This window comes from Phodopus roborovskii, unplaced genomic scaffold, assembly GCF_943737965.1.
Source record: "Phodopus roborovskii unplaced genomic scaffold, PHOROB, whole genome shotgun sequence".
NCBI classification, from domain to species: domain Eukaryota; kingdom Metazoa; phylum Chordata; class Mammalia; order Rodentia; family Cricetidae; genus Phodopus; species Phodopus roborovskii.
The window spans coordinates 38,897,893-38,911,709 of record NW_026126511.1 but is presented as its reverse complement, the minus strand read 5'-3'; the positions used below and the strand labels follow the sequence as shown (position 1 = coordinate 38,911,709).

The 13,817-nt window shown below is 42.6% G+C and overlaps 1 protein-coding gene across 5 annotated transcripts in view; it reads left to right on the top strand.

The window, feature by feature from the left end:
• The window catches only part of Zc3h13 (zinc finger CCCH-type containing 13), a 57,819-nt gene that overhangs the window by 31,422 nt on the left and 12,580 nt on the right, over positions 1-13,817 (top strand). For all 5 annotated transcript variants that reach the window (XM_051195369.1, XM_051195370.1, XM_051195368.1 and 2 more), the window contains 6 exons: positions 1,071-1,378; positions 2,489-3,070; positions 5,968-6,159; positions 9,065-9,629; positions 11,510-11,613; positions 11,932-13,125. In XM_051195369.1, coding sequence (XP_051051326.1) covers positions 1,071-1,378; positions 2,489-3,070; positions 5,968-6,159; positions 9,065-9,629; positions 11,510-11,613; positions 11,932-13,125 — 2,945 coding nt within the window. The remainder of the gene's footprint in view (positions 1-1,070; positions 1,379-2,488; positions 3,071-5,967; positions 6,160-9,064; positions 9,630-11,509; positions 11,614-11,931; positions 13,126-13,817) is intronic.

The following is a 13,817-nucleotide window of genomic DNA, read 5'->3' as shown; positions in this document are numbered from 1 at the left end:
AAAGTTGCATGTGTATAAAGATGGCAATGTGAGACAGATCTCCAGAATGTCATTCTGTACATCTGAAACTGCATTCATCACACAGTTCTCTCCCACACATCATTTTTTTTTTATTTTTTCAATATTTATTTTGGGGATCATAGTATAATTATATCATTTCTCCCTATTCTTTTCTTTCTCCAAATCCTCCCATGACTTTTTCTTGCTCTCTTTAAAATTCATGTCCTCGATGGGCGTTGGTGGCTCACACGTTTAATCCCAGCACTGGGGAGGCAGAGGCAGAGGCAGGTGGATCTCTATGAGTTTGAGGCCAGCCTGGTCTATAGGGCTAGTTCCAGGACAGACTCCAAAGCTACAGAGAAACCCTGTCTTTAAAAAAAAAAAAAAAAAAAAAAAAAAAATATGCCCTCTTTTTCTTTGATACTTGTGCATGCAATACAACCTTCTAAGTCTGTATAATGTTACTTTTCATGAGCTCACTCCTGTGATGGGGAATGTCCTTTTGTGTGCTGTGACAAGATGCCACTACACCCCTGTCCGTGTTAGCATGTCTCTTGGTATCTTCCTTGTTCAGGTCATATTTAGACAGTCATGTTAATGAGACTTTATGTGCATAACTTACGACATTTCTAGGGGATAGAGTCTCACAGCAAACTCCATCATCTTCTGGCTCTTAAAACTTCCACTCCTCCTGCACTGGTCCTGAGCCTTAGATACAGGAATTGTGTTGTTAATGTATCTGTTGGGCCTGGGCTCTGCAACTCTGCATTTTGATTGGTTGTGGTCTTCTGTCATTACAAACCCTTTCTCTCTCTGTTACACTTGTGGGTATACTGACAAATATTTAGAATACAGTAACTCTGGTTTAGTAAAGTGACAATTACAGTTTCCAAGATTTTTCCTAGAGCTTTTGTTTGCACTTGACTCCTAAATCACATATCTTTAAAAGGTAATTTTATAGCATTGTGAATTAAAATTTATCCTGGGTTATTACCTCTATTTCCAGCTTTTTGAGGATTTCCCTGGCTGGAATTGAAAACTTTACACAAGTTTCTTGGTTTTGCTCCTAGGTCTTCCTCCCCAGGACAGCACCATTCTCCTCTGTCTTCTAGACATCATTCATCCTCCTCACAGTCAGGGTCATCGATTCAGAGACACTCTCCTTCTCCTCGTCGGAAAAGGACTCCTTCCCCATCCTACCAGCGGACGTTAACTCCTTCTTTAAGACGTTCTGCCTCTCCTTATCCAACACATTGTCTGTCATCTCCTCAGAGAAAGCAGAGTCCTCCAAGACATCGCTCTCCGATGCGAGAGAAAGGGAGGCATGATCATGAACGTACTTCACAGTCACATGACCGGCGTCATGAAAGGAGGGAAGGTATACTCTGTGCTTGAGCTTTTTGTTCTTAAAGAGCTCTTATACTTTATTTTAAAATTGTATCCCATATTCATCATCACATAAGGAATAGAAGTGGGTTTGTTGTGTTGAGTCTTCTGTAACAATGCAGACTGAGTCAGTAGCCAAAGCTTAGACACAGAAATGTGTAAAATATTAAGTATGCACAAGTAGGCACTTAGAGGGATGGAAGTTTAATGAGTACTTTTGGCCATTGGAGTGTTAATGTATTATCTTCTACTTTACGTTTTGTTTTTGTATTTTTTAAACAAGGAGAAAAGTGAGGTGGGGACTCCAGTGGTAGAACACTTGCCTAGTATTTGTGAGACCATAAGGTTTAGTCCTCAGCACCACAGAACAGACAGACAAAACAGACAACCGCAAGCAAGCTCAAAGGAAGGAAAGCAGCAGATAATTGATCTAAGTTTAATAGCTCTGGGAAGGTGTGATAAAGGAGGGAGGGCTGGGGAAGCTCCCACAAGATCGGTGCAGTTAACTCCTGGAATCTCTAGGGTTGGGAGTATAGCCCAGGGGTGAGAGTCCTTCCTGTGTGTCAATCAGTCCTAAGCTTGATTCCCAGCAGCCGGTAAGAGAAGTCTTCTTTCCGGATCCCTGAAATTAAAATTCAGGCTGATGTGCTCTGCCAGTTCAGGCTGAATGAGGTCTAGAATAATAGCCTTCATCTCTTTGCATGCTTTGTGTATTGTTCTGTCTGCATGCATACATCTTCACCTGTGTGTGCACATCATGTGCAGTTGGGTGTGCATGTGTGAACATGGAGGCCAGAGTGCATGTCTGTCGGGCATCTTCCTTATTACCCTCTGTCTTCTTTTGAGACCCTCTCTGAACCTCAGCTCACCAAGTAGTCTAGACAGCCCCAGGGATCCTCTTGTCTTCACCTCCCATCACCAAGATTACAGGCATGTGCCACCACCTCTGGTTTAATGTTGACATTTACCCTTATTCTCTCTTTTTCTGTTTAAAACACAAATCTCTTTTTGTAATGCAATCTTAAAAGGTGTGTGTGAAATGTATCATCTAGTTCCCTGAAATAGTAAACAGAATTAGAGTTGTTTCCTAAACTGTTAACAGAAACTCGAGGCAAAAGGGATAGAGAAAAGGATGCCAGAGAAGACCGAGAATCTGAACACGACCACAGAGATGACAGAGAACCTCGAGACAGCCGAGACCGGAGAGATACTAGAGATCGCAGGGAACTGAGAGACTCCAGAGACATCCGGGACTCCAGAGAGTTGAGGGACTATGGCAGAGATACCAAGGAGAGCCGTGATCCCAGAGATTCCCGGTCAGCTCGGGATGTGCATGACTACAGAGACCGTGAGGCTCGGGATATCCGTGAAACTCGGGATGTTCGGGATGTTCGGGAAGTTCGGGAAGCTCGGGATGCTCGGGAAGCTCGGGATGCTCGTGACGCTCGTGACTCACGGGACGCTCGCGATGCACGCGATGCACGGGATGTTCGCGACGTTCGGGATGGTCACCGGAAGGAGGATATATACCAGGAAGAAGCCCGCAGTTACAGCAGAAACCACCTGAGAGAGGAGAGCTCTCGAGTTGAGCTAAGGAATGATTCTAGAAATGAGTCTCGAAGTGAAATTAGAAATGACCGGATGGGCAGAAGTAGGGGGAGAGGTCCAGAATTGCCTGAAAAGGGTAAGGTTTTTGGCATGTTAATGAATTGTATCTTGAGTATTCATATAGAAAGCATTAAATATCTAATGTTGCTTTTCTAAATGCCTTATTATGTATTTATTGTTAGTGTTTTATGAGAGTAATTTGCAGTCAGTTGAATGTGGTGATAGTTATGATTTATTAAAGTTTGCCTGATGGATTCAGAAAGCAAAGCCAGCCTCAAGGTATAGAGATCAGGCAGTGGAGACAGACACCTTTAATCCCAGGGCTCAGGATTAAGAGGTAGATGAATCTGCTAGTTGAAGGCCACACTGACTATAGGAAATCCATCCAGTCCTAAAAGAAACAGCTAACACAAAGGTGATCTCAACACCTGGACCACAGGCCTTTAATCCCATCATTAGGAAAGTATATAAGCCAGGAACAAGGTCTCAGAGCTGGCATTCAGTCTGAGCGTTAAGTCTCTAGCCACCTTGAGGAGAATATAACAGTCTGAGTGAATCTGAGGAGCAGTGAAGTCCGGAACAGTCTGAGAGGATCACCCCTTTGATCTGAGCTGAGGTAGAGGTAAGAGCTAGTGACCGGCTGCTTTGCTTTTCTGATCTTCGCCTTGAAGCTTGAACCCCAATACCAGTCTCTGGGTCTTTTATTTCTTGTGTTACAGTTGAATTCCATATTGGAATTACCAACTTGAGTGGGAAAACCTTACTACTAACTTAAATGGAGTTGGGTGAGTCAAGCCCACTCTATTGACTAATGTAAAATAAATACTATGAAAATTGATACAAATACAACAGAATCGCAAGGTTATTTGTAATAAACTAGTATTGCTTATGTGATCAAATGATCATTCAAGTGGAGTTAAAATAATGTATTTTCAAAATTGATGTCAAAATAATTGATTTATGTGTTTATTACTTGCTTCAAACCTTTTTTTGTTTGTTTGTTGGTTGGTTGGTTGGTTGGTTGGTTGGTTGGTTGGTTGGTTGGTTTGCTTTTGAGACAGGGTTTCTCTATAGCTTTGGAGCCTGTCCTGGAATTTGCTCTTTAGACCAGGCTGGACTTAAATTCACAGAGCTCTGCCTGCCTCTGCCTCCCAAGAGCTGGGGTTAAAGGCATGCACCACCACTGTCCAGCAAATAACTGTGAAATATTTTTGACTGTCTCCAAACTACTGAGATTTAATTAGTTTGGCCTCTTTCTTCTTCCCTTCCTCAATCCTCTTCCCAAGCACTACAGACTCCCATCTCTCCTGGTGGCTTCTGCTCTAGGCCTGTTGGGTAGACTCACAATCAAGCGTGAAGGTCTTTTGGCTTCTCTATAATTGTCTTGGCTATTGTTTTAATTTTCTGTTTGTTATGGTATGGATATATAGCCTAAGGTGACCTTGAACTTGAGATCTTCCTTGCCCCTTTTTCTCCAGTATTGGAAGTGTAGACATGTACCACTATGCCTAGCCTCTTGGCTTTTCTTCCTTTACTTTTTTTGTGTAAATATTAGAAAACTTTGCAACATCATGAAAAGTTGTTGAATTTTTATTTAAAATATATTTAGCATGTCAATTCATACCTTTTCCCATTAAGATTTTATGCATATTTAAATTTTAAAAATCACAGCTGGGCAGTGGTGGTGTACACCTTTAATCCCAGCACTTGGGAGGCAGAAGCAGGAGGATCTCTGTGAGTTTGAGACCAGCCTGGTCTACAGAGTGATTTCCGGGACAGTTAGGGCTACACAGAGAAACCCTGCCTGGAAAAACCTGAATAAATAAATACTAAAAATCTACTTTGAAGGAATCAAGGATTCATAGGATATTACCCTGAAATGAAAGGGAAGCGTCTGTGCACGGTCTTTGCCAGTGTTCACATCTTAACATAACATCAAGAGAAGAAACTATCATGGCCACAGAGCCTGTGTGCATGTGCGAGTGTGTACATACTGTCACATGAGTGGTCAGTCATACCGCCTTCTAAGAAGGTTAATCGTTACTCTGCTGAGGGAGAGTGCCATATGTTACTCCTTTGTAACCACACCCATCCCTTCCCCATCCTGGACTCCTAGTAACCTCTAACGGGTCTCTTGGTTCATGAATGCATTTTGTCAACGCTGGCTTTTTTCTTCACCTAGCACAGTCTTCTTAGGGTACACCCAATTTGTTGCCAGTCTTCTTTCTTCTGACAAAGTGTGATAGTATGGTAGATGTACATTGTTTGTTTAACCCTTTGCTGCTGAGAGAAGGTCAGGTACCTTCCAGTTTAGTGACTGTCATCAGTTACATTACTGGGAACAATGAACATGTACTTTTTCACATCTTCCTTGTTGGGTTTTTGTTTTGTTTTGAGGCTTGGGTCTCACTGTGCTGGGTTTGATCTCCTGCTTCTCCTGCCTCATCATCTCAGGTGCTGGGATTGTAGGATTGTTCAACCATATCTTTTAATAAAGTTTAGCTACTACTTCATGTTGTCAAATTGCCTTGGTTCTATATTAGAATATTTTCACAATAAATGTACAATTAAAGTAATAACATATGTTCCCATTTTTTCAGTTTTTATGCTGTGTCTATATTAAGTATGAAGAAGGGTTTTTTTGTTGTTGTTGTTGCTGCTGCTGTTTTGTTTTAACTGTTTTTGGCGTTAGTTTAAGTCAGTCTTACAGCTTTATGTTCCTATCAGATGACTTCCTTACAGATAGGACAAACTATGGCTTAGCTTACTGTGGGGTACTCAGCCCTTAGATTGGGTTCTCTGGCCCACATAGGGTTTTGTTGTTGTTGTTTTGGTTTCTTTGACAGTGTTTACAACATTTTAGAATTTAAGAAAAATTTAAAACTTCATACTGCTTTTAGGAAAGGTTGTGTCTGATATACTTGTTGCACCAAAATGTTTCTGTTAAATATTTTTGAACATCCTTTTGTGTAGGAAGTCGAGGCACAAGAAGTTCCCAAATGGATAGCCACAGTAGCAGCGGCAACTACCACGACAGCTGGGAAACTCGCAGCAGCTACCCTGAGAGAGACAGATACCCTGAGAGAGACACTCGAGATCAAGTCAGGGATTCTTCCTTTGAGAGAAGGCATGGAGAAAGAGACCGCCGAGACAACCGAGAACGAGGTTGGTCAGATGGCGCTATAGCCTTTCGTGCTCAACAGCTGGGGGAATTGTTCTTCAAACTGATAGGTCACTGTTAACAGAAATATGGTTCAGGTAACATATTTGAAGTTATTCACATAATATTTGTGTGGTACAAAAGTGGTTATGTAACTAGCTACCAGCACCTTAATAAGCAAATCTGAAGAGCTGGGGTTGCCTTATTGCATATGGTAAGTAGCTTTTTAAAGAATGTAGATTATTATGTATCATTATCAGTTAAACCCCTGTAGCCAAAGGTCCTGGCTACTCAATAATTAGCTGTTGTCAGTAATTTACAGAGTATCAGAGATCAGCTAAAGGTGGGGGGGATGAGAGAAGGGGGGTGTTGAAAAAGGGGGCTATGGTGGTGATAGGGCTGAGGATCATTGAGGACATGATGTTGATATTCTGTCCTGAGAAGCTATACTTGGTGCAGCTAACTTCTGTTGTACATCTTATAGAAGTTTCCTCATGCTCTATGAGATGACCTTTAAATCAGTTTTGAAGCAGAATTACTGGAAGTGCATAAGGATTGGATGCAGAACAGTCTGTGAGACACTCTTCTTACTTTAGAGAGCTTATTAAACATCAAGGAAAGGTATTTATGCAGAGATGTAAAGGCAAGAGAAGCACCTAGCTTTTCAACGTGATGAACAGATTCTATTGAGAGTAAAGAGCAGGAACAAATTCCCTGAAATGGGAAATGCTAATCTAGCATGTCCCAGAGTATGAAAGAAAACTGGTGTGGCTGTAGTATGGTGAGCAGGAGGAAGCGCAAGAGAGGCTGAGGGTGGGCGTGTGCCCAGGGATATCTTGTCCTCGCTTTCACAGTCTGAGTACAGTACACACAGACAGCTGAGATGGGGGATTGCCAGGACTGTGTAAAGTTCTGTTAGGCAAAGGAACAATCTGTGGAATGTCAAGAAAGCTGCCTCAAGTCAAGCGGTATTGCCAGTGTTGGCACAGAGAAAGTGTAAGCTTGCTGCAGGGAGCAGTGGGAGCGTGTGGAATTGGCACTGGTGGCACGCACCAGTTCTACACTTTCCCACTGTGCTACTTGTCTGCTCCCAAGTAGCAAGCATGAAGCTAAGGGCTTGCAGTATGGGCTCCTGAAATTGGTAGCAGAGCCGCTGGAGGAAAAGACTAAAAAGGGACTATAGCACAGCTATGCATAACCACCAGGCCAGACTGGAATGGTCTAATTCCATTGCTTGTTACTGCCTTTAAGCATGTGGGTCTGGGTCTTCATGAGAAACATTGTGCATCTATCATGTCAGGGAACTGAAGACAAAGGTACTGACCACTTAGACTGTTGATGATGTCATCGCCTGCATTCATGTAGCAACTGTAGAGATGGGGCTGTAGAGAAGGAGGTGTTAGAATGAAGTGGGTACACCTGTGTAGACTGGGAAGCAGGTGAAGCAGCACACCTTTGAAAAGTACACTTTAGGGGAACAATAGAAAGGTAACAGTTTAGTGTGCTACTGTGGCACTTGTAAGTTTTTAAGAATGGAAGTTTTGGCTGGTATCATGAAGGTTTCATCTGCCAAGAAGTGACGGACACTCAGGTGCTGCTGCATCTGAGGTCACAGGTGGCAACTGCTGGGAATTGCCGTATCGGGTGCTTTGTTGTTGTTTTTTAGGTTATTTCATAATGAAGAATTTGTTTATAGTCACTCAACCAGAAATTCCCCCTGAATATGGGTCTGCTGGGAAAAAAAGTTGTAGTGGATTTCAGCAGAAGTAAATAGGAATGAGAAAAAGCAGACTTTTGGTTTTGATATTTCTGATTAACTCTGGCAAAGGTACCAGAATCATTTCCATAGAAATAACAGTAGAGAGACCAAGTAGGATTTCATTGTGTTTGAGCTTTAAAAGTCTGTGAACTTTTGAAAGCTACCTAGAGACTCTTAAGGAGTAAATGTAGACAAACCTTATTTATTTATTTATCTATTTATCCCCCCCCTCCTTTTTTTTTTTTTTTTTTTTTTGTCCTGTCAAGGGTATGGCAAATTCACATTTCTGTATTGAACCTAGAAATATTCTAAAATTATCTGCTTAATAGACTTTCTAGTTGCCAGTCTGTAGAACATACGAACATACTGAGGCATGATTTATTGATTAACCAGCCAGTAGGCATTACTATATGAGAGTAGTCCCTTAGATTACTATTTGCTGTTAAAAGTGGCTATCTCTTTGGAGCCGTGACCCAGACTGGTTTCCTGTTCAGCCAGGCATTTGAGCAACATGTATTCAGTTTCTCTGTTCATGGGGTTTGTGTGAAGACTAGATCTGGGAGTGAGGGAGGGAGAAATACATAAGAGGCAATGAGTCAGTCATTTTAAATACATCAATAGTATGGAATTTTGTAAATTTGATTATTTTGAGTTGGGGGCATCACCACCCTTAGTTCTAGCTTATTCAAAATTAATATTACAACCACAAGTTTTAAACATCGGTTTGTCTTTATTTTCTCAGGTGATAGCTGTACTTTGGGGTGTGTATAATTGGGGCTGAAATTAGAGATGCCTATGTTCTGCACCTCCCGCTGCCCCTGTCATTGGCCAGCAGTGTTCTCTCTGCTGGGGGACAGAGCAGACTCGTGGTAGTCAGCAGACAGGGCAGGGAACATGGGGTAAGATCAAAGTTGGATCAGTACAGGGTGGGGTTGAGGGGAAGCAGAAAGCAGGGTCACTAGAGGGCAAATGAAAATCGTGTTTAAGAAAATAGTGTGTAAAGGTTGAGTTTTTAACATTAAAAGTTCAATTTTGTTGTTGCTATAATTTGTTGCTACTATGACCTGGCACTCTGTACTCAGATAAGAATTAAGACTTACTTGTAGGTTATATGACAGATCAATCATTGAAAAACTTGATTTTTATTGTAGATCAAAGACCGAGCTCACCTCTTCGACATCAGGGAAGGAGTGAGGAGCTTGAGCGCGATGAGCGAAGAGAAGAGCGGAGAGTAGACAGATTGGATGAGAGAAGAGATGAACGGGTTAGAGACAGAGACAGGGACCGAGAGCGAGAACGGGAGCGCGAGAGAGAGCGGGAACGAGATCGAGAGCGAGAGAAAGAAAGAGAACGAGAACTAGAAAGAGAGCGAGCTAGAGAGCGGGAGAGGGAGAGAGAAAAAGAGAGGGAGAGGGAGCGAGAACGAGAGAGAGATCAGAGGGATCGTGACCACGATCGAGAGCGAGAAAGAGAGAGGGAGCGCGAGAGGGAAAAAGAACGGGAACGGGAGAGAGAAGAGAGAGAGAGGGAAAGAGAACGGGAACGGGAGAGAGAGCGGGAGCGGGAGCGAGAAAGGGCAAGAGAGAGAGAGAAAGAACGGGAGCGGCAAAGAGAATGGGAAGACAAAGACAAGGGCCGCGATGACCGCAGGGAGAAGCGCGAGGACATCCGAGACGACCGGACCCTCAGAGACGGCCACGAGGACAGGAAGTCCAAGTAAGGAGGGCGGGGCCCTCAGTGTCCGTAGAGTCCCGTGTTCCGCCCGTGCCTGCTGCTGCACCGCAGCTCCACATGCAGTCCTGCAGTCGCTTCATGTGTATGCACTGCATGCACATTCCGTACTTGTATTTATTTGGTGTTTTAATAGTTCTGAATTCTATTTGTGGATGCCAGGGCTATATTTTTCCACATTTGTCTATTTCTGTTCTCTGACCCTCTCTCTACATTAAGAATAATGAATGCAAACTTCAGATGTTGTAGGCAAATGTACATTTCTCTTTAATTTTGTCTCTTAAGATAAAAAATTTTAAGTCTTATGTTTCATGCTTTGATGAATTTTTTTTCATGTATCTACTGTCTTATAGTAGCAATTTTTTTCTGATTTCATATCTAACCAACTCAAAAATTGAACATACAAAGTTAGAAAAGATGCTACCTATAACTAAAAATAGTTAAATGAGACTAATAACTTCTTTTTTTCATTGATTTCTCATTTCAATGTGCTGGTCTTATCTAGAACTTAAACAAAAAGCAAACATTCTTCTATGTAGGATTGCTGAATTGCCTACCATAGTGTTTGTTTTATTCTGATTTCAGGTTTTCTTAAAAGTAATTTAAATGGTTTTTCTTGTGTTTTAAATTCTGCTTTATCAAATACATCAGCTACCCCTTGCTGTGTTAACAGTTTACCCCAAAAGTGAGCAGGTGCTTTCTCTTGGTTGTCACCTGGGCTCAGCAGAGTGTCTTCTGCTGGTGTCACTCAGCACTGCGAATGCATCTGCTCTTGACTTGAAAGTTCACCAAGGCCTGGAGGGCCCACAGTAGCAGGTCTAGCAATCCTAGGGTCTCCTTTCTCCCCCACATGACCCATTGTAGCCTGCACTAGCACAGGCTTGAAACCCCAAGCCCTTTGTCCTCTCCATACCCATATAGCGTGACTTATATTCCATTTTCTTGTGTATAATGTAGTTTGAGCCAACACAGACGTAAACACAGGGAAACAGGCCAACTCTTGGTAGAAGAAGCTTTGCACAGTGACTTGCCTGCGTTGGGTCCTGTGAGTTGTCATGCTGTTCCTGAGACTGCCCCTGTTCTCATGTTCACTCGTGTGAAAGGAGCTGTTCTTCTTTCTCAGCTTTTGACCCTGGTATCTAAGTGTTAGCTCTTAAAGAGTTAGAATTTAATGGAAAAAAGGTCAGAGTTTATGCATGAGCATATAAGAACACACGAGGATAGTTTACCTAAGGTGCTTAAGCTCCTACTCAGTTAAAGTTTAGTTACAAAAACAAGTACAGTAAGTATGTGAATTATCTCTTGATTTGTCATTAAGCAAGTGATTTAATTATATGAAAATAAGGGAACAGTGTGCCCTCTTGGTGTTGGACTTTTATAACTGATATAATTCCCTTTAGCCTCATGAAAAGGGCTTTTGGTCTTTCTCCCATTTCAGGTGAGAGAACTTAAGATTTGGGGACCTCAAGGAACTTACTTAGGTTCCATGAAAGTAATGTGGCTATAAGTCAAACTCACAGCTTTTTTAACTTCCAAAGTAATTCCAGATTTGTCAAGTTGTATTGTAGAATACATTGTTGTATTGATTTTTCTGCTTGTAACATTTAGACCTGGCAAGCTTCCCTTGAGTGTCTCATGTGTGTGGTGAGAGAAATGTCCCTGTGGATTTTTAACTCAGTTTTACATTTTAGCAAATGAAGTAAAAGAAATTTTAATAACCGCACATGCCCTTTGTGGGTACAGCTCTGACAGCTGCCCTCCTGAGGTTGTACCTCTACTTGAGTGAAGAAATGCCAGTAAAGAGCAGAGTGTAGAACTCTTTCTTCCTATGTGGGACTTTATAACTTGTATTTCTCCAAATTTAGGAAACGCTATAGAAATGAAGGGAGTCCCAGCCCCCGGCAGTCCCCTAAGCGCCGGCGGGAGCATTCTCCGGACAGTGACGCCTACCACAGTGGGGATGACAAAAGTGAGTGCCTGTTTGCTGTCTGCGCATGCTCGTTGTAGGTGTGAGCCCATCCTTTGACATTAATTGCAACTGATGAGTCGAGCTTTTGAAAAATGCCCCTTTCCTATGCTGCTAAATGTTTCCTGGTGTGAGCTAAGAGTGTCAGGAATCCATTTTACACAAGGCCACTATGTTTTCCTTATTTCGGTTGTTAGAGATGGGGTTTTATTTTTATTGCCATTTTGAAGGTTTTGAAAAGAAAAGTGAGTTTGTAGTTTAAATGTGATGTTCTGTTTACTGACCTAATAGAGATATGACTGCTTTTATTTTTTTATATAGATGAAAAACATAGACTCTTGAGCCAGGTTGTACGACCACAAGACTCTCGTTCTCTCAGCCCATCTCACCTCACAGAAGACAGGCAGAGTAGATGGAAAGAGGAGGATCGTAAATCAGAAAGAAAAGAGAGTTCAAGGCGCTATGAAGAGCAAGAACTCAAAGACAGGATTTCTTCTGGCGATAGGCAAAGAGAGCAAGCTGAAAGCATGGAGAGCTCAAGAGTGCGTACACAAGACCTGGTTAGCCACCGCCAGCCTGAGGACCGAGACCGAGACCGAGACGGCTCTGATCGAGCCCATGATGAAAAGAAAAAAGCAAAAGCTCCAAAGAAGCCTATTAAGAAAAAAAAGGAGGAGGATGGGCTAGAAAGGGGTAGCCTTGAGACATCCGAAGATACTCAAGTGTTTTCACCAAAAAAAGGGCAGAAGAAGAAAAGCATTGAGAAAAAGCGTAAAAGATCCAAAGGTGACTCTGATGTCTCTGATGAAGAGGTGGCCCCGCAGAGCAAGAAGAAGAGAGGTCCACGCACGCCCCCTCTGGCCGTCAAGGAGGAACTGATTGACATCTCCACCGATAAGGATGGCATGCTCGAGGATCCATTGAAGAAGGAAGATACAGCCTTTAGTGACTGGTCGGATGAGGACGTGCCTGAGCGCACAGAGGGCATGGACCCTGAACACTCCGTAGCCACTGCCACTCCTGGCAGCACCCCTCCCCCTCTGTCCTCTCTTCTCCCTCCCCCGCCTCCTGTGGCTGCTGCCAGTACTTCAGCCACTGCTCTTGCCTCCTCAGCTGCTGCCGCCGCCACCTCTGCCATTGTTCCCAGCTCTGCCAACACCTCCAATGCCAGTGCCTCTGAGGACTCACATAGAAAATGCCACAGGACACGAGCGGAGAAAGCAGAAGCCCCTCATGTGACCCTAGAAGACACACCACATCGAAAGCTGCTGGATCAAAAGAGGAGCAGCAGCCTTGGAAGCAATCGAAGTCACCGTAGCCACACCTCTGGCCGCCTGCGCTCCCCATCTAATGATTCTGCCCATCGAAGTGGGGATGACCAGGGTAGTCGAAAGCGAGTGCTGCATAGTGGCTCCAGAGACAGAGAGAAAACAAAAAGCCTGGAACTCACGGGGGAGAGAAAATCTAGGATTGATCAGTTAAAGCGTGGAGAACCGAGTCGAAGTACTTCTTCAGGTAATAAAGTTAATGTTTTCTGTGGTAGTGTATTGCATCCAAATTATAACTCTAAAGCAGTGGCAAACTAGTTATTTTACGTGCTGCCTGAAATTGCATGGAAGTTCAAAACAGATCAAAAACTTCAAACCATTTCATTAAAAATTTCCTCTGTGGCCCTTCAATACCTGTAATGAAGTATGCGCAGTGAAGTGTTAGTCAGGACAGGATCTTAGTGACGTGTTTTATGAAGTGAGCTTATGTATTTTATAATAGCTCGTTCTCCCTCCTGAAGCCAGAACTATTTTTCCACCATAGAAAGTAAGATAGGGAAGAGATCAAAGACAAGAGCCGTATTAGTGCCTGGTCTTCTGTATTGGTGTTTTGGTGTTTTGGTCTATAGTGAATAAAAACTTATAAGTGAAACTTAATTAGTACTTTAATTGAGTCTTTGTATATATGGGATTACAGAATCTAGAAATACAGAGTATATAAACAACATCAAAAACATATTCCCAGCACTCAGGAGGCAGAGGCAGGTGGATGTCTATGAGTTCAAGGCCAGTCTGGTCTGCAGAGCAAGTTCCAGGACAGGCTTCAAAGCCATAGAGAAACCTTGTCCCGAAAAGCCAAAAAAAAAAAAAAAAAAAAAAACCAAATATATATATATATATATATATATATATACATACACACATACATACATATACACA